Here is a 21,502-nt window from a genome sequence, read left to right on the forward strand (position 1 = left end):
AAAAAAATCGATAAATAGGTTTTTAGTCATGCCTGCGAAATTGATGAAAGATGTGATAAATAAATATCAGATGTGAGAGTAAGACTAAACTTAGAAGTTGAAATCCAAACAAAACATACACATTTGATGAAAGTAAAATGACAAAATAAATAGTTTTAATAGACGCTGCATAAAGTAATGGCATTAAAATGAAAAATCCTGAAAATTCATTTAACTTAATAAATTTAAATTATTTCTCCTACGGTTTTGTTGATCTCTAAAAATAATTTAGTTTAAAAAAATCTGAAAGAAATCAAACTATTTTCTTTCAGTTCTCTGTACAAAAAAAAAGAGCTGCAAAACTTTTCATAACGTTAACAGGCAGTTAAGGAAATTGATGGAACTACATATGTACTATGCTTAGTTTAATAAGAATGTGCATTCAATAAGTATCGGATTCCACTTGAATATTTACATTTAATTGATGCAACATAATTTTATATGATTAGTTAAATAAAGTAGGTCTTGAAATAACATTTTAAAAACAATTATGTGCATTAAAATAGATATTAAATTCCGCATTATTTTTTTCAGTTTGTAACATTATTCATCAGATAATTTAAGAATTGTATTACTTGCTATAAACATTTATTAAATTTTGACTTATGTAATTAAATATTCACATTCTTTTGTTTAATTAATCGAAAAAGTATTAGTAGAATTTTTATCGTGTTGATCTTCTTTTTATAATATATTAATGAAAAAATGAAAATGAACTTCTGAAGCAAATCAACTATAATACGTAAAGATGTCACGGAGGAAAAATTGATACTCGTGATAACATCGAAAATCCATTAGCAAATGCAGCACATCCCTCCAAGATTATAAACTAAGATTAGAAAAATGCATCACAGAAAATGATTGACAGTTTTCAACAGTTCATGAGAGCATTTAAAGTTAATGTAAAGTTGGGGTGCAACGAATGCTTCCTGTAAAGAACAAAGCGCAAAAGTACGACTTTTAATGACAAGAAGCTTTACTCAACGCTTAAAGTTTTCACGAATATTTCGCATGAACTATAGCACTATTGATTAAACTATAATGAACAACAAGACAATAAGTGTAAAAGCATGACAACCTAGAACAAGCTGGTGTAAATAAATGGTAGAACAGTTTTCTCGAAGAGCGTTTACTGTAAATAATTTCGGATCAAATTACGGTATAAAATACCGGCCTTTTGGGTGCATCATTTGTAATATCTATTTTTCAGTGAAATATTATATTGTAATTTCCATAGTGTATTTTGAATGATTCAAAGATTTTACGGTATTTATTATAGTAAAAATCTCTGCTATCAAATGTTTTGCTCCTAAACCTGCTTCGGTGAAAATGGATTTTGCGGTAAAAAGTGCCGTTGCTCTTTTACAGTACTTTTACTGTAATTTGATCCGAAATTTTTTACATTGTACATCGATACAGAATCTTCAAAATTTCTAGTTAAAAAAAAGCATGATTTTTAAGGGATCCATTGCTGCTCTTGTAAAATTGATTTGAGAAACAATCGAAGAGTAAGGACTTGTGACATAGGTTTAGTGGTTCGACCCTAGTAAAATAATGGCATAAACTTCTTCTGCAACTAAAAATCGTGCTAATTTAGGTCAGTATTCCTTGAACATATCGACTTTATTCCACGTTATATTCACTTTGAAAGGCTTTTGTGTAATCTGGTTAATCAGTCAGATGCAATTTGCGACACTCTGAAGGCATTTTCGTAAGTCTATAAAGAGCATTGAAATAGAGACTGTATTTAAGACGTTTTCATCGTTTTATCCATTTCCGATTGAGGCACGCCTTGCATAAAGTTTAGGAAAATATGCAGCGGATAATAAATATATTCCGAAATGAGTATGATATTAAAAAATAAGCATCTCTGTAACATTGTTTGAACTGCAACGGAAAATAAAAAACAGTGTTAACTTTTATGTAAAAAGAGGGATATCAGAAAAAACGTTATGAAGGGGGATTTTTATTAAAAAAACATCTCTAAAATTTTTTTTTGTGCAGGAACGAGAAAAGAAACAGTGTTAACTTGTAAAAAGAAGGATATCAGAACAACATTAGGAAAGGGGATTTATTTTAATCAATGCTAAAAAAAGAGTAAGAATTTCTTATTATAAAAAAATACTCTTCTTCTTTGGTTTATGATTATTCAATCAAATAAATATGCATAAGCATCCATTAGTTTTCAAAAAAAGGTTAATTCTGCAACATGAATAAATTTAGAAGGAATATAATTTTCAATCTTTTAATATCATGATTAATTCAAATTTTTTATGCAGGAATTGATGAATCGAACTAAAAAGTATTATCGCAAATTAGATTTCAGTAATTTTATTAAAATTTAAAAATAAATAGATATAATGGTATATATTACTTTTTAGATTATCAAGATGAATTTGTATAAAAGCAGAAGCATCGCAATGAACATTCTTTTTTGTGATAAGTAAAAATCATAGACTTGAAAAAATAGAGATTATTAATGTATAGTTTTTTTTTTTAGTGTTTTAGTGGGAATCGTGTTTTAGTAATAACGTTATAACAGCTACTATTAAAGTCTAAATAAAAAGATCAAACTAACTGCATATATGTGCCTCATCTTAGTGAAATACTATTTTTAAAAGTTAGATTCAGTCGATTTTTTTCATACCATGTCAGGTACTTACGCTAATTAACTAACACAAATAGTTGCACAATTTGAAAATCAAGTTAAGAAGCACTTAGAAAATTTGAAATATATATTGCTTATTATTAGTTTTTAAAATTAAAACTATTGTAGTATATTGATTTTCCGAAGTAATTGTGCTCTGATCGAATTGGGATTCGAATATTCGATATATAAAGTTCGGAATCAATTATTATATAGTATTATATTCAGCTATTATCTATTCAACTATATATTTCATTCAATTATTATGTATGAAATGTGATATATAGTTGATATTCGATTTATGAAGGTAAATTAGTTTCTTAATTTTCTTTTATCAACAAAACTTAAAACACGGGAAAAAAAATTTTTATCCTGACTTTGCTCAAACATCAGTATATGTGGAACTATACTAATCTCCTAAAGGCAGTGGAATTCTCTTTAAAGCTCAAAGAGAATATAAGAAAGGAAAATATATATAAAAAAGAAAATATAAAAAATGAAAGTGTAAAAAAAGAAAATATAAAATTAAAAAAAGAAAATATGAAAAAAAGAAAGGATAGAAAAAAAGAAAAGATAAAAAAGGAAAAGATAAAAAGGAGAAAATATAAGATAAAGAAAACATAAAAAAAAGAAAATAAAGGAGAGCATATTATTTAAAACGGAAAAGGAATAAAAAAAGCACTTGTAATAAAAGAAATAGTATGAAATATTCTGTAAATAATAGAAGCATTCTCATAAGAGAATTTCCGGAAATCGAGATTTTGATAAATTACACCAAAATATGTGGTATTTAAACCATTCAATTGGCAATTATTTCATTCAAATAGCAAAAGTTTAATGAAAATTCTGTTTCTCTAAATTATAGTCCTTATTACCACACAATTAGAAAAATAAATTCCCACTGAAAAATAAATTTAACCGAATGAATAACTGTTATGCCATGCTGTAAGGTATCATGATAAACATACCTAGTTTTACCACATTTACCAAATTTTATGAAATAATAAGAAACATATATTTTATTGTAAATTTCACAAACTCAAGCCAAATTTTACCGTATTCCGATAGTTTTGTTGACCTTTTTTTCAGTTTTGGGGTCTCATTAGAGTTTCAGAAACAAATAAATATTTTTATGTTAATTAATGAATAGCAGTAAAAAATTCTTTCAGATTCTTAAATTTTAATATCTTCTTCCAGTAGTAAGAAAAATAAATTTCTATTTAAATCATATTATAGAGAATTGAATTGAAATCTCATTTAAATGAATGCTACACAATTGAAAATAACGTATATGTTTCTCATTTCATATGCGATTAAATTTTTTTCTATCTTGCTCTTATGAATATACATTAGATTTCAAAAGTAATTCCTTTTTCACTTTATATTAAGCATCAAAAATTTTTGCTAATATAATTTTAAATTATTTAAACTGCTTTTACTTTAAGTGTTAATATATTAGAGAGTTCAGCCCGATATTCGATAAAAAAAATAATATCCAACAATTAAACTTATACATAGCAATTTTTCTAAAAAAGAAGCAAACTTTTGCAGCATATATTCACAAAACAAGAAGGAAACAGCCAAATATTTTTTTCACGTATTATTAACGTATTCCAGAAAGTAATTAGGAACAAAAAGTAATTTGATTGGAGAGTGGTATTTCTGACGCATTCCTTATCAGTATTAATGTAGTGTTGTATACATATACTATTAATGTAGTTTCTCTTATCTAATAATATGGTGGAAACACCATTAGGGTTCATTCTAAGGCACAAGACAGATAGTAGTCCATGGAAGGAGATCATCATTCCTGGACTAGGAACATCTTTCTCATTATATGACCTATTATGCGGTACGAAGTACCACTGTTCATTGGTTGCGACAAACAAAGCAGGAAGAGGGAATAGCAGTGAAATCGTTTCCGTTAGAACAATTGGAAGTGGTAAATATGCTTTTTATCTTTATTTTTCTTATTTCTATGAAGGAGATCACAAAATACATCAAGTTTTAAATTTCATGAATATTTAAAAAAAAGCAGTATAACTAATTGTACAGTTCCTGACCAAATTATTAGACGAACTAAAATATTCTATGTAAAATCTTAATTATCAGGTGATACTAAGAAGTTTTATTGTTTGTACGCACCTGAAACCAGTTTGTACTTGTTTACATTCGTGTATCAATTAGTTGAATTAGGCGATATGTAATATAAATTTGACGATTGGATAAATTATATGTTACATAAATATAGGTTATATAATATATGTTATATAAATATAGGGTAATTATTATATCAGGTATTATGTTATTATATTGTAATAATCAGATCAAATCATTAGACGCATTGTAATTCTTTAATAACTACATGTTTTGCACAAGTTTATAGACAATATTATATTTAAACATGCATGTAATGGGTTTTCATTTAGGAGATTTTTTATATACTTCCTATTAGTATTTATTTTTAACGTACTGTATTACAATGTTAACCAATTGATGTACTAACGTAAACAAGTTAAGACCAGTTTCAATCGCGTAAAAAAATTAAAAAAGCTGCACAGTATCACCTGTTAATTAAGATTTTACATAGAATCATTTAGTGCGTCTAATAATTTCGCCAGGAATAGTAAATAAAACTGCTGTTTTATAGATTGATTGTCATCCTTTGATAATTTTGTAGAAGTAAGGATTACGTTTGTTTAATCTAGAGCAACGTATACGCAAATAGTTTCTCATAGCAAAAACAGGAGTACAGTTTAAAGTTTCGGATTTAAATTTTAATCAAAAGTATCATTTAGATAGTTGAATGCCCCAAGAACAAGTTGAACAAGAGCTAAGGTGAAAAAACTCTTAGCTGTTTTTTGGAGCTAATACGCTATTTTAATGATTTTTGAGAGTTTGTGTTAGGTCATAGTTGTTAGATTCATTACCTGTAACTTACTATATTATGAACTATAATATTTATACGACTATATTACATCATCCGTACAACTCGTATCGTTTCTTAAGTCATGTATTTCTATAATAAAAAATTTATACCATAATATCCAGTTTATTATTTTGCAAGTAATTAAAAATGGTTTGATGACCCCCTTTTAATAAAACAAATGTTCTAATCAAAATATATATCTTCTTCTTTATCTTATTCAACATATATACAACAAAAATATTTTTAATCTTAATTTAAAATTAAATATGGATGTGTTCAATAAATATTAACTACGCTATCAATAAATATTAGCAACTTAATGTTGAAATTCAAGCAAAGCATCCATATTTGGTCAAATAAAAATAATTTTTTCACCACATGTCACTCAGCAAATTCTGCGGAATATAAGAACATTAAAATGAAAATTTTTAATTTAAATTTTAAAAAAATTTAACTTAATAAATATGATTTTTTTTACTTTGGTAGTGCTCATGGGTAAAAATAGTCGTAAGATTATAAAAGAAAATCTGGAAGAAATCAAATTATTTTATTTTGGTTTTCTATACAAAATAATCCCGATCTACAAAAACGCTGACAGACATTTATATGAAATAATAGAAAATAAACAAATGATATATAAAAGCTTATCTTTTAAGAATGGACATTCAATAAGTATAGAATTTAAAACGAATGTTTACAATCATTTAACATAACTGATACAACATAATTTTATTACATCATCATCATTGGCACGGCTGCCCTGGGTGGGCTCTGGCCTTCTCGAGGATTTTCGTCAATCCTGACCTGCTCTCAGCAACGACCTCTAGTTTTTATAGTTCACTACGAAGATGTCCGTATCTACAGAATCGGACCATCTGTGTTATGGTCTTTCCCTTGGTCAATTTCCAGATGGCCTTGTCATAAACTCTTCTAGCTGTTCTTACATACGGTGACAGCATTAGATAGCCAGCCTACTTCTTCCCTTGAATTACCGATGCATTTTGTAATGTCATGATTTCTCCCACATCATTCAGGGCATCTATATTCAAGCTCTATGGCAAAATTGCCCATGAGCTATGGCACAACTCGGATGAGCTAAAGAGCAAAATCGTGACTGTACTAGTAAGCTTCAAAACGGGCTTCTTAGGCTAAGCAAAAACAGTTTGAGGAAGATTATTGGTCTTTTTACTGGACACTGCACCCTCAGGAGGCACCTATACATGATGTGTGTCGAATCTGATTCTCCTTGTCGAACGATCTGATTCTTTTTGTCATTTTGTGGAGGAAACATCACGACATATACCTTGTGATTGTGAGGTTCATTCTGTTCGTAGAGCCTGGGGAACTGCAAGACATTCCTGTTAAGTGTTTGATGATTTTCATTTCAGCTTTCTTGTTAATAATGATTATTGGTTCGGTGCAATGGACCTATGGTCGATGTGTCTTGCTCTTTGGAGCTGCCCAACTTCTAAGTCTAATGTCATGTTTTTATAAAGGTTGTAAAGTTTATGGTTGGATTTCCAACTTAAATAAAATGCACTGTAAATAATTTTTATTTATCTGAACACCAAAAAGGATGGTAACTACTTCATTCTAAAAACTTCACCACTATTTCATTTATAGCTCCTTTGGCTCCAGATAAAAGAGCTTTACTCACCGTTAATTCAAGCACTGTTCTGATTAATCTGAACAGTTGGCACAGTGGAGGTTGCTTCATTAGATTCTTTATTATCCAATACAAAGTACGAGGTAATGGTGACTGGATACTGGTCAGTAATGAAGTACTTCCTGAGCAGAAGACTGTTACCATAACTGATCTGACACCCGGTACATGGTATTCCCTTTTAATAACAGCTAGAAATGATGCGGGATCAACTGATGCAGAATATGTGTTCGCAACATTGACGCTTTCAGGAAGTAAGTACTTATTTAAATGAACTTGTTTATTGTATATTTCTCTTTATCTAGGTCCTCATATTGAATAATTTAATGTCATTAAATGCATATTTAAATACTCGTCGACTTTCTCAATAATTATTTTAATACTTCTCGACTTTTAAATTTATAGAAAATTTGGTGTCTTCCACTTATATAGACACTTATAATTATTGTCAAAAGTTATTTGTATTTTCAATCACAACTTTACTCTCTGCTAAGTCAGGGTTTACAATATCGGAGCAAGCTAAGTGATTTCTCCTCTTTAATCTTTTATTATTTAACTTTCATGTTTTCACTTCAAAATCGGTTTACAAAGTAAAAGTTTAGTAATTCACGAACTATTTCTGACTTTCATGAGTGTATGGTACTAGACTAACTGGGCATACACATGATGCAGAAATCTCATTTTAAGTTACACTCTTTAACAAAAAAATCGACGCACCAGGAAGGAGTTGTCCAATTAAAACGAACATTGGTGGATAGGAAGACAATGTACAGAGAAGTAAATGATTAAAATTTCAGAACAATTGATTAATTTATTGCAGAGTTACAGTAACAAGTTCAATAAGGTGTTGACCCGCCTCTAGCCTGGTTACAAGCTGCCACACGGCGTGGCATAGACTGATAAAGCTCCCGGATGGTCTCTTGCGGTATTTCTTGCCAAATTCGATCCAATTGTCGAACGAGGTCATCAACATTCCGTGCCAGATGCAATCGCCTTCCCATCATATCCCAGATATGCTCGATGGGAGAGAGATCTGGTAGTCTGGCAGGCCAAAGAAGAGTTTGACAAGCTTGCAGACTGTTCATAGCAACACGTGCCGTATGTGGTTTGGCACTGCCTGCTGAAAAACCAACCCAGGGCGCTGCAAAAGGAACAGTAGCAAAACAGGTCTTAGGATGTCGTCGACGTACCGCTGTGCAGTAAGTGTACCTCTAATGACGACCAAAGGGGTCCGGCTGCCGAAGGAAATGGCACCCCAGACCATAATGCCTTGTTGAGGGCCGGTGTGGCGTTTTTGTTATAGAGTGTACTTCGGAACATACGTGCGTAAACGTCCGGAGAAGGTACACAGAAGTGTTAAATCTCTCTAGTGCGATAAAAATTCGTTACATAAAGAATTTAATGTTATTTGGTGCAGTTTATTCACTTCAGGCTCTTGCACCACAAAAATATGCTTTCAGTCAAGGTAAGTACTCTGTACTTAATATTTAAAAAAAAAATCTGTATTATATAAAACGCTAATACGTACGTATGTATGTATGTATCAATAAAACCGATGATATTTCTTTTCTCGCGCTGGCAACAGTTTTCATTTTTAATTGATTGGATTCGGCGCGCAAGAGCACGTAGTGCGCAACCAGATAACAATAACCAGAGTGAGCATTATCAGGTTGTTCAATACAGATTCATGCACTAAAACATGACAATTTTTAATTTAAACTCAATTAGGAATTGATTAATTAATTGAAGTGAGAATGCTTTAAAAGGCCGCTGTTGAATTGATATTTTTCTACTGGGAGCTACCTAAACGTCTAAAAAACGTTTAAGTGTTTGTATTGAATGCATTGAATTTTTTTATATTTCGCGTTTATTTATGCATTGAATTTTCACGCTTTAAAATGCAGAATATTAGTGAAGCAATATTTGATAATTTATTTTGCTAATATGTTTCTTATTTAGCTAATGTTTTGATTTTTTCACCATGTACAATCTAAATAGCTAATATACTTTTTTAAAAGCCATTAAGAACATTGGTAGAATTCTTCTACATAAGTACAATACTATGTCTTTGATGATAAAATACTATGTCTTTGATGATAAAATACTATGTCTTTGATGATAATATATTATGTCTTTGTGCTAGAACATTGTGTTCATTGGCGAGCGAGCGCAGCGAGCCATGGTTCACGGCGTGAACCACATAGGATTGCGTAGCAATTCTCGGGGGTTGGCGAGCGTTAGCGAGCAGGGGGCGGAGCCTCCTAGTATATAATGAAAAGCTGTTTGGAGTTTTTAAAAAAATACTGCAGAACTATTAGAATATATTCATTATGCATGCGATAGAAATACTGAAACTATAAATATCATTAAAATATAAATACGTTGGATACAGAAACTTTTTTAATTACTTACAACCCAGTAATTATCGTAAAAAAAGGTATTTCTTCGGGAAAAAATACGAATGAATGTTTTTTCACAGAAACCTTTGCTCTGCTATTATGAAAAAAATGGGTGAAAATGTCCCTATACGCTTCATCCTTTTTAAAGAGGAAATAGCTGTGATTTGAGGGAGGGGTAAGTCATTTATACAGGAAATGAGGTGGTATTTCTAATGTATCATTTTACGCTGAATCAAATGTGACCAATAACTATAGTTTAGAAGCTATAAAACTTTTAAACGGAAAAGTACAATTTGTACTGGACCTATTTAAACATCTGGCATTTATTTCTAAATAAGTAAAATATTTGTTTCTGATATATTTTTTTTACTATGAGTCGAATGAAACTAGCTACACAAGAGTCAATATAATGAATGGTTCAGAAATTGCTTCAGTTTTTAGGTAAAAAAAAGTACTGCTTTTATCATGTACTAATGCACACACATTGCATTAAAATATGTTATAAATACATTATCTGAAGAACATTTGAACATGTTTCATGTGTAAATGTTTACCCTAAATTGAATGAAACTAAACAAGCGATGATCGGACTTGGACAGCATTGAAGTTATAAGGGTTTTATGTACAAGAAGTAAAGTTTTCTACATTTACTTATTTACACATCTTATATTACTCTACAAACAAGTTCAAGTATTAAGTTCAAAATGTAGAGAAAACATTAAAAAAGTTACAGAACAGTGAAAAAAGGGTAAAAAGAAAATAAATTACAGAAATAATAATAAAAAAGTTTTTTAAAAAAAATCAGTAAAAAAATTCCGAAGAAAGGAAGAAAAAAAATAAAAATCCGGAAAATAAAAGACATAATCTTTTCATCAGCTCACACGATGATATCCGCCAAAAGGAGTGCTTTCTGATAATGTATTAAAATAGCCAAAGCAAAATATATCAATACAATAGTGTGATGAGCACTCAACAAAATTTTATAAAAAATTTACGACAAATAAAATAGAACACATTAAGTAAAAATATCACGTAAAAACAGAAACTAAAATATAGAGAAGAAACAGATGTACTTCTAACAACCAAAATATAACAAAATAACAGAATATTTCTAAACGAGCACCACCTATGCACTACTCATACAAATCTCTAAGAGAAAAAAAAAATTCTTTTTTGTTTTTCCCTTCTGGGGGAAAACTCCAATTGCTCTCCCTGTGGCTATTTTAATTTTTCCCCCTTAGGAGCTCCAAATTTCACTTACATTAAAATTGGTGATCCAAGCGTAACATTTAACATATAATTTCTAATTTGAATTGTAATGTAAAATTTATTATAACAGAGTATCCTCCACACATATCAGAAGTTGTTGGATCATCTGGTCTTTTCTACAACCACCTTACAATCACTGTTCCTGTCATAAGCTCTGTTACAGTTGTTATATTTGTCTTCTGTACAGTTTGTATTGTTACAAAGAAAAAATCTCCAAGAGCTGAATACAGAACTGCAGAAAGTAAGTTTAAAAATTTTTCACTGAAATTATATTTATACATGTTGACATTAAAGTTAAACTGCTTTGAAGAAATACTTTTACAAACGAACTTCCCTTATCAGGTTTATTTTTTTAAATAATTTCTACCAACATCAATTCAAACATCATTCTTTATTCCTTTTTAAAGCATTTAAACGAAAAAGATGTCTAATTCGAAGAAATTACTTTTATATAAATCACATTTGCAACAATTATTTAAAAATTAAACGATATTTTATGCTAAACAATGTTACTTAAGTGCTTTTATAAAAACTTTTTTTGCTTAGAAGGAAATAACATCAGGTAATAATTATTTTAATTATTGTAACATCTAATTTGTAGTCTGTTATTCTAATATTAGTAGAGTACTAACTATTCAAACGTTCGTGGATTCTGCCTCCCAAAATATAGGGGGCAACAGCAATCTGGGAAATATGGTTCCAACAGTTTTGTCTGGAGAGTAGTCCGAAGTTTGGAGCCCTTAATGTTTATTTTACTTTTTGCGTACTTCACAATATCTCGAGAACTTTTTAATTGTATTGAAAAGTATTTGCGCAGAATTATAAAATGTGTTTATCCAAAGATAATTCCATGCAAAAATATTTTTTTGTAAGAATTTATTATTTTTTATTATTTCATTTAACAGCGTAACAAACATTTTGAAATGTAAAGTATAATTTTTTTTTACATAATTTTGAAGAATATAACACTACAAGACAAAATATAAATTTTGAGCGTAATCGGTCGACTAGTTCCTGAGAAATCGAATTTTAAATGTACGACATTTTAATATTTGTATAATGCTCATAATTATATGCATTGTGGAAAAATATAGTTTTCAGCATCATTTTGAAGAATATAATAATACGTGGCAAAACATAAAAGTTTTGCGCGAAATCATTAGAGTGGCTCCTGACAAATCGGATTTTAAACATATGACATTTTTATATTTGTATGATGCTTATAAACGTGTGCAATGTGGAAAAAAACCTTTTTCAGGTGCTGAAAGAAATGAAACTGTGAAACAGGAAAATATTCCACTTTCTGATAATTATGAGAGTGCTCAAGAGCCAGCTTATTTTCCTATGCCTTATTCAACAAACAGAGTGACGAGCTTTGATAGAGAACATTACAATAGAATACACGGAACACTTGACAGCCAAAGAAGTGAAAATTTGTATAAAGTACCATCGTCACCTAGAAGAGTGAGTTAACTTAAAAAATTTTTTATACGATTCTTTATGTTTGAATTACTTAATCAATAAAAACCCAACCCGAAATGATTCAGAAACATTCCCAGGCAGTAAAAAATTGTCTGATTTATTCCTAAAAAAAAATGAATTAAAGAGCAAAAATTATTTAGTATTTATAAAGCACAAAATATCTAATTTCAGTATAGCACAAAATGCCTAATTTACAATTCAGAAACATGCCTTCACTGCACAAAATTGTTATTTTTTGTTAATGAAACCAAACTCCTACAGCATAGAATGTGTAATTTATGTTTCAGAAATAATTTTTTATCTTCGCAAATCATGCACAGAAAAATATTCTGGATCAAATTGCGGTAATAAGTACTGACACTATGAACGCAGCATTCTTAAAATCTATTTTCCCGAATAATTCATATTCACCTTAAAGTTTCATACCGTAGTGTTTACAAAAATATTTATTTCATTTCAGTGTCAGTAAATAAAGCAGTAAAAATTACAGTATATCAGTATTTTTATCAATAAAATGTTACGACAAAATGAATTTTACTGTAAAATCTACAGATAATAACGTAATTTGATCCAGAATATTTAGCAGAGATGTGTGGCTTTTATAGACTCCTTTTAACTGTTTCGGATATATAATATTTGAAAGAGTATATTTTGATAAGATATACTTTCAAAACTTTTTAAAGTATAACATTAAATAGTATTGAAATAACAAAAAATAACATTAAAATAGTATTGAAAACTTTGCTTTTTAGTGAAGTATTTAGAGTTGTCCAAGAAATTTGTTTAGTTAGCTATACAATTTACTGTTAGAAATTTCTCGAAAAAAATGGTTAGACAACAATATTTTTAATTACTATTTTACCATATTCGTACATAATAATCAAATGATCATAAATAAGATGGTATCCAAATTGTTAACTGTGAGAAAAACCGTTTATTAACTGTTTTCACCTAATACAGCTAAACAACCAGGATTTTATAACAACAACTAGACCCTCCTAATTAAGCCAGTTAGTTCCTTGCAGATAGGTACATAATATATCCGAGAGGGCTAATCTGTCAATCTTATGACCGACAGAATAGGGGTCAGAGTCCAAACGTGGACACCACAATATTTCCTCCATTCCCTTCAATATATGAAGAGTATTCAGTGTACTGCAATCCCCAATTTGTGACCCTGGGCTATTAGAATACCGTACTCTTTTTCACGCATAGATGACATCACTCTAAAGCTGCTAAACTATCTAAAATGTGCTGTTAAATTTCTATTTTAAGGTTTTGAAATCATACTAGTTATAAATGGTTAAAAACCGAATAGTTTTCTATTCATGATTTTCTAACCATGCTAGTTGTAAATGGTTTTAATACCACAAAGGTCAAATATGTTCCTTACCGTAAACTTTATGACTAATTAGATGTTCATACTGCTGCTGGTTATTTTACCATAATTTTAGAATGAAAACCTATTAGTGTTAGTTTTATCTACTATTAATCCATGACAATATAATCTTTTATTTATAATAGTAATTGAAACAATTTGGAATATTTTTGAAAGAATTGGGAAATGTGAAATAACAATTTTAAAAGAAGCAGCTGAGAAGCTTTTGTTCATAGTTCTGTACGGCAAATAAAATAAAAAATTTAAGCATTGAAATGTGTGCAATACAAAGGTGTTATTATGCCTCAGTTATTTGTCACAGTATATGGTCACAAAAACTTTTATTAAAAAAACTCTGTCGCATTTTTAAATAAAGTTATAGTACGTACTATAACTTTATTTAAAAATGCGACAGGGTTTTTTTAATACAGGTACCCGTATTTTATAAGACTAATATTTTTATATGGCAGGGAATGCTGGGCAATTAACAAAGCAGACGAAATAGAAACTAAGGACTTTCGAGAGAAAACTATTAAGAAACATTTGTGGTGCAGTAAACCGTGAATTACAATCAAAATACAAAAAACCTAACATAGTAAAAGTGATAAAGGTTTCTTATGTAAGGTGGCTAGGACATGTATTTTGAAATAGCGATGAAAATCCCATTAAGAAAAAGCCTTTCAAACGCCAGAGGGAAAAAGAAAAAGAGGAAGACATAGAACAAGATGGTTAAACAGAGTAGTGGTTAAGGGAAAGCAGTTGGAGAAATATACAATTAAATAGATCTAGATGGGGTAAACTGACTGATACGGTCTTGACCGGTAACCGGCTGTAATGCCTAAGAAGAGGAAGAACCGTATTCTTATTATTAAATTATGATTATTCATGACATTATTTTATAAAACAACGATTAAGGGTTGTGTCACAAGACATTCTTAACTGTTTCCAAATAAGTAACCTTTCTAGGTGGAGATAAAATTACAAATTGATTAATTTACATTTAAAAATACGATTCATGTTATAATTCTGATTAAGTGCCATAAGCTCTGCTAGCCATATATAATTTTGTTTTCACGAGTATTTTCGACCTTTTTTATTTTTAATATAAATGTTAAGAAAATGACTTTGTGCATTAAACTGAGTACGCTACAAATTTGTAAGTACAATTTTTTCTTCTATTTTCTGTCCTTTACGAGAAGTATAACATATTTAACCCTGTGCCACTAAAAGCATTTAGTAAGTTGTCACATTAAGTAGTCGCTCTTCTAATACTAGACTTTTTTTAAAATACGTTTAATTTCAAATGAATAAATATAATTTGTTGCAAGATCGTAATATTAAAAATGTAATGTGTATTCTTAATGTTTCTTGATATGATTTTCCAGAAAGAAAAAGAAGAATGCGTCTATGCCACGCCTTGCATTGTGTCAAAGACCCCCAATACAGGTAAGTTATAAAATATAAAAATATGGTTAAATACGAGGAATTTTTGAATTGCGTTTTCAACTAAGAATCAGGTATAGGAGTGAATATTCCAAATAATAAACCATCAAAGGTTCTCGAATATTGCTGTAAAGATAAAAGAATCTGAATATTGGTCGATAATATCACCGTGTAATATCAGCTTCAATGATGTTTTATTTGATTTTATTCGATACGCAGCAAGTCCAAATTTAATTTCAGAACATATTTAATTAATTGGACTATTTATTTGTTTAAATATTAAATAGTGTGTTTTGCGTGTAAGGTATGAAATGTTGATTTATTTTAAAGCTTTTGCTAAATATTCAACATAATTCCAGTAGGAACTATTTTATTTTATATTAGCACTTCGCGAAATGGTCTGCCCAAAAAAGTGGTTTTCGGAAAATAATATTTATCTTCCTTTTCTTGTAATTTTTTACGTAAAAATATTTTGAGTAAAATGTCTTTGTGTAAAAATCATAACAAAGAAGCTTTTGTGAAGAAATATTAAGTGAGACTTTTTTATGGCTTTATACACTGTAAACAATTCAGGTATAAAGTACCAGCCTTTTGATTGCATATTTCGTAAAATCTATTTTCCGCAAAAACCTTTTTACTCCAAATATTAAACAGTAATTTTTTTCTGTAATATTTATTTAATTAGAGTCATTCAGTGATTTTACGGTAATTAGTGATAAAATCATTAAAATAATCTATGTAAAAATCACGTCAAATCAGAGTTTTTCATGTTCCTTTAAAAGTGAATTCCCCATAAAGAGTACCAGCACTTTCCACGGTAAAAAGTACCTTCACTTTTTACTGTAATTTGATCCCAATTCTTTTGCAGTGTAGCAAAACCCCGAACCTGACAGAGACCAATTACAAAAGGATTATATTACAAAAGTCAAATCATTTAAGATGTTTACTCTCTTAGCATTCCGAAATAGACTTATATATTTTTATATTTTTTTGTATTTAGGTCATCGAAAATCACGGGGATCTTCCAATTTTGATAGAAGTCAATAAAGGAACGTTTGAAGGAAAGAAATAAAGTGCCTTGCAATTTTGCTAAACACCGAAAGAACTGTTATATGGAGTTTACTTTATTTGTCCAAAATAAGTAAGCAATTTTGTCAATTAAATTTATAAACAAGGTAATGGAATTTAATATTATGTAAATTTATTTACTAATATTAAATTTGTTTTTACCTTTATCTGTAATAATTTAAGCAGTAAAATGAAAGCTTAAAGATATACATATAATTCATTGATATACGTTATTCAATGCGATGAGTAATTATCATACTAAAATTTATTTCTACGTCCTTTTCATATAATCCTTAGTAGAATATAAATTTTTGTAGACTGTCTAGTGAATTTAAACTATTAAGTTATTTCTATAAATAGAAAATTGTGAAATCATTCATTTACTGTACAAGCGCCAAATGAAAAATAATTTTTTAAAGTAAATAAAAATAACTACCGTATATATTAGCATAAAAATTGACTTTTCAGAACCATAAAATTTTACAAAAATCAGAGTTCGATTTATATACCGGTAATTTAGTCGGACATTTGCTGATTGTGAAATCGATGCATTATAAACAATAAGATAGATATGAATAACTCGGTATCAATTTCCTCATTCAAAAACTATTTTTAATATGTTTTAAGAAATTACCTTTGCATTTTCCATCATCAAATTTTCTTAAAAATTAGTTTTTTTGGAAACAATACTTTAAATTAAGTTCAGAAAAAAATTAAGAATAAGAACTTTTGTTTATTCAAGAGTTTTTTTTTAAAAAAATATAACACAATAAAAATTTAGAAAATATAACATAAAGCTACAAATTTAACAATTCTAAAATAACATCTGTTTTAGATTCAATAAGGTTAGTAGTTCCCACTCTGCTATAGATTCTACATAATTCTCATCTGTTGTGTGCTACAAACATTGTCTTCCCCCCCCCCCATCCAAATTCCACACTTTTTAAAAGATTATATGATTACATCTGAATCCACAGTTTGCAACGCGTCTAGTACCATTTCATGCATGAGTGATTCTCACGAAATACGACAATTGACGGTCTTTAGCTTTATATTTGTCTATTACTATACTACTAAAAAAACTTTTGTTTGAAAAAATTAGTAAATAGCATATCTGTTAGCAATTTAAAATGATCTTGCATAAGCATTGACTGATTTGCATACTTAAAAAATTTAATTGAATTTCAAAATGTCATTTTCCTGGCATGTCACAAATAATATTTCCAATAATAACTAGCCTCAAAACTTCCCATAAATTTTTCAATATCTAATTTTTTTATCTCAACAGTTGTAAGCATTTCTAGAATATATGCAGCATATATTCTCTTATTTCCAAAAACTTTGTCTAAATTTTTTTTTCTCTCAATAATTTGTTTGTCACATGAAAATCAGTCATTTTCCTGGCCACTTTTTTTTAGTAATTTATAACCAAAATAGATAGAGCCAGCAATCAATATCTTAGGTTAAGATATTGATTTGAATACCATCCTATCAGAACATGTCTTATTTCAGGAATAAGGAATCAACTTTCTGGCTCAAAATCTATTTCAAAAAATTTTACTAGGTGAGTAGGTTTTTATGTTGCCATTTTCCAAAACGTCTTAGGCCGAAATGTTAAATTAAAGTAAAGTTAAGTGCTATAAAATGGCAAATTGTCATTATCCTGGCTGTCATTTTCCTGGCTTTTGAATGCCAGTTTCCAGAAATTTTTTTAAGCAGTATAATGTAAAGAGGGAAAGCAAATATTAACCTAATACCCAAATTATGTAAGATTATAATATGCGCGTACGTAATCAAAGTTATTTATTTGTTTAATGATTGATTATTTTACACAATTTTATTCTGTACATATAAACAGCAATAACATTTTTGATTCTTTCTGCAGTGGATAAAAGAATTAATTAAAAAAAATATGGTCCATCTAACACAGAGGCTTCAGGTTTCTTTTTCAAAACACAGATAGTTAAAATATAAAAATAGGCTAGGAACATCACTATACAATTTAGTTCTGTCATAGTCTTTTTCTACTTGGGTGAATAAATTAAAGAATGTAATAAAGTAGTAAAATAAAATGAATTGAAAAATTTTAAATTTTAGTAGTAAAATAAAATAATTTCCGATGTAAATTATTATAAAATTAATTTTACTATTAGCAATCAAGGAAAAATAAACTGAGCAAAGAAAAAAAATGAAAGAAAGAAAAAACGAGAAGCCGAGAAAAAAGTGTATGTTTAAATTGTTCACAATAATTATTTTTTGAATTTATTTACATAAAAATGTTAAAATTAACTTTTCAACTTTGTCTTTTTGAGTTCCTTAAGTTGAGTTAATTACTATTTGCTTAAAATGACTGTTTTCTTAACATCTAAGCTAATATGTAATTTTCCTGGCATTCAAAATTTGGTGAATATCTATTTTTTTTTTCCTCGAGCAAATGTCAATAAACTACATTGCTGTCTGTAAAATATTAATAAATGTAACTAAATAAATATAAAAAAAAATTAGAATGTTTTGAAAACTTTAAATTTTAAGAAATTTTTTTCCGAATTGTCATGTTTCCAAAGAATTACCCTCATAACGTCTCTTAAAAGCAGCGCGTGAAGTTTGTTTTTGTAAGCGTTTTAAATATGAAATATTTTTTTACCTGAAGCAATTTCGTAGATTAAATATTATTCTTTTTCAATTTTCGAAATTTTCATATTTGTTATTATCAGCGGTCGACATATACACCCGACCTATCAGAAATTTGCTATCTCGTAATAAAAAATAGAGGGTCGACTTATACACGGGGATATACGGTATTAGAAATGCAGTTTTATCGGTAAAAATCGAAAAGCTGTTATTTTTTAATTGTTTTTCATTCATGTTTTGATGAATGTTTTTTTTTTAATTTGTACTGATTTTTGTTGCTGTTGAATAGTTATTTAGTATGAATACTATAGTTAAATTTAAAATCAAAGGCTAATTCAAATAATTCATTTCATGAAAATCAAAGACTCAAAATTATTGCCTATATTAGTTTAAGGAATTTATTCCTCTGTCTTACTATAGTCATCCAACTTTATTCCTGCAGAAGAAAAAAAAATTGCTGCTGTTTGAGCCAATTGTGTAAACTTTGGTTTCATATTCTCTTTGAAATCAATATTGTTACCGCAGCAACTTCACTTTTTTAAATGAAGCATAATTTTGATTTTATCTCGTCTGCCTCGTTAATTTATAACTGTACCTAATATCTAAAACTGTACATGTAAATTATAGGAAAAAAGAAAAATATTGTAACCATTCAATAATTACTTATAAGGCTTGTTAGAAACGATAGTATAAATTATGGGTGCCCAATATGCGTGCTTCAAACATGCAGTTTTGGATGATTGCAAGAAGGGATTTTATCAGTTTTCATGCTGTACTTTTTCACCGTAATGAAACTTTTCAGTTATTTTTTTTTTTATTTTTTCATTTTTAGCAGCAGAAATTGATCGTTGGTGTGTGCAAACACTCCAAGCATACTGTTAGAACAAACATTGAACATAAGTTAGCAATGATTTAAAAATATAACATAAAAACATTAAAAGATTACGCTTTTTCTATGTTCTAATGTTCTTAGTACTCTAATGTTTTAAATATAAATATAAAAATATCAAAAACATAAACATCAAAACCATAACAAAAGTTAATGGAAATTTATTCAGTTTGCAGAGCTTGTAATAGCTCACGTGCCTTCCAGTATCTGTCGTAGATGTTTCCTACCACTGCTCGGTAAACCCCCAAATGCTCTGCCTGCCCTCTGTAGATTGTAGTAGATTTCTCATTACACAGGGTGCACCACGCGGTGGCATACTACATTACACCCCCGGTAAGGAAACTATGGAGCATAATATGCCCAATATTTGATTATTTCTGGACATAAATATTAATAGAAAAGCAACCATACTTTTTAATAAAAAAAAACACGACCTGTTTACGTATAATAAAAAATACTCAGTTGGACCATTTTTCTGTTCTCAGAAATTACTGATCTTATGAAATATATATTCTAATGATTAATGTTTTCTTTACAGGCTATTGCTGATCTATATACTTTCATCGTTGATGTCTATGACTTCAAAAAAAAGTGTTAATGTTATCATCGCTCTTTTTATTGTTTGATAAATTTGATCCGAAGAAAAGAAAAACAATATATTTGTAATTGATGTTGAACTGGCGAAGTGTACGCAACTAACTGTTAAGTGTTATAAGATGTGATGAAACATGTGGGTTAGGAAAATGTTTATGTACCGATAAAATGTGTACGTACTGATGAAAGGTACACATTCGTTAGAAAACTACAGAAGAAGTGATAAACCATGTGCTTTAATGTGAAGAGAAATACGAATGCATATGACTTGAAAAGAGTTTGTTGTTGTGGAATAAGTTTTTTTTTTGAGTAAAAAAATATGAAAATGTTTTTTTTAAAATTTCCTTTTAAGATTGTGTAACTTTTAACCCAGCATGTAACTCTCAATATTTTAATAAATAATTTTTCATGACTACACTTCTGATTAAAATTATTCAAATTTTGAAAGCCTAACATTTTTATGGCTAACCTGCGCCTGCCCTACTTTAATATACACTCATGGACAAAAAAATTAGCTCACCAAGAAGGAGTCGTCAAAATGAAACGAAATTTTACATACGTAATGACTACTTTGATATAAGTAAATGATTAGAAAATCAAAGAAAAACGATAATCTTTGATTTTTCTAATAATTTATTTATATCAAAGTAGTCATTACGTATGTAAATTATCGTTTCACTTTGACGACTCCTTGTTACGCTGATTTTTTTGTCCATGAGTGTATTTATTAGCTTGATTATTGTACACGATAAATGTAATACCTTAAGTATACTTGTCATTGAAAAATATTCACTGGTTTAAAAAATTAAAGTGGAAAAAATCTCATGTTTTGAACGCTCAAAGATAAAGGTACGATTTACAGCGCTCAAAACTGGCACCCTTTATCAAGATCCACAATACGTGCACTTATTTTGAGAGCTAAAATCATGACGACTTCTTTCACCTTAATATTTGTAGAACTTTTCATATTCATTAATTCAGCTCTGAAATAAATATATTTAGCTTGATGCTGGAATGACTTATCAAACATTTTTCAAAACGAGTAATATTTGACGGACATAGATACAAATA

At 28.9% G+C, this 21,502-nt stretch overlaps 1 protein-coding gene across 1 annotated transcript in view; it reads left to right on the forward strand.

Annotated features, from left to right (window-relative positions):
* The window catches only part of LOC107444219 (cell adhesion molecule Dscam1), a 107,842-nt gene extending 86,994 nt beyond the window's left edge, over window positions 1-20,848 (forward strand). The window contains exons 19-25 of the mRNA XM_071184000.2: window positions 4,443-4,628; window positions 7,239-7,532; window positions 11,017-11,187; window positions 12,205-12,410; window positions 15,192-15,252; window positions 16,250-16,390; window positions 20,376-20,848. Coding sequence (XP_071040101.2) covers window positions 4,443-4,628; window positions 7,239-7,532; window positions 11,017-11,187; window positions 12,205-12,410; window positions 15,192-15,252; window positions 16,250-16,296 — 965 coding nt within the window. The 3' untranslated portion in view covers window positions 16,297-16,390; window positions 20,376-20,848. The remainder of the gene's footprint in view (window positions 1-4,442; window positions 4,629-7,238; window positions 7,533-11,016; window positions 11,188-12,204; window positions 12,411-15,191; window positions 15,253-16,249; window positions 16,391-20,375) is intronic.
* Window positions 20,849-21,502: the final 654 nt, after the last annotated feature.

Source organism: Parasteatoda tepidariorum, chromosome 10 (genome assembly GCF_982258835.1).
Source record: "Parasteatoda tepidariorum strain Cologne lab strain chromosome 10, Ptep-v5.0, whole genome shotgun sequence".
Lineage (NCBI taxonomy): Eukaryota > Metazoa > Arthropoda > Arachnida > Araneae > Theridiidae > Parasteatoda > Parasteatoda tepidariorum.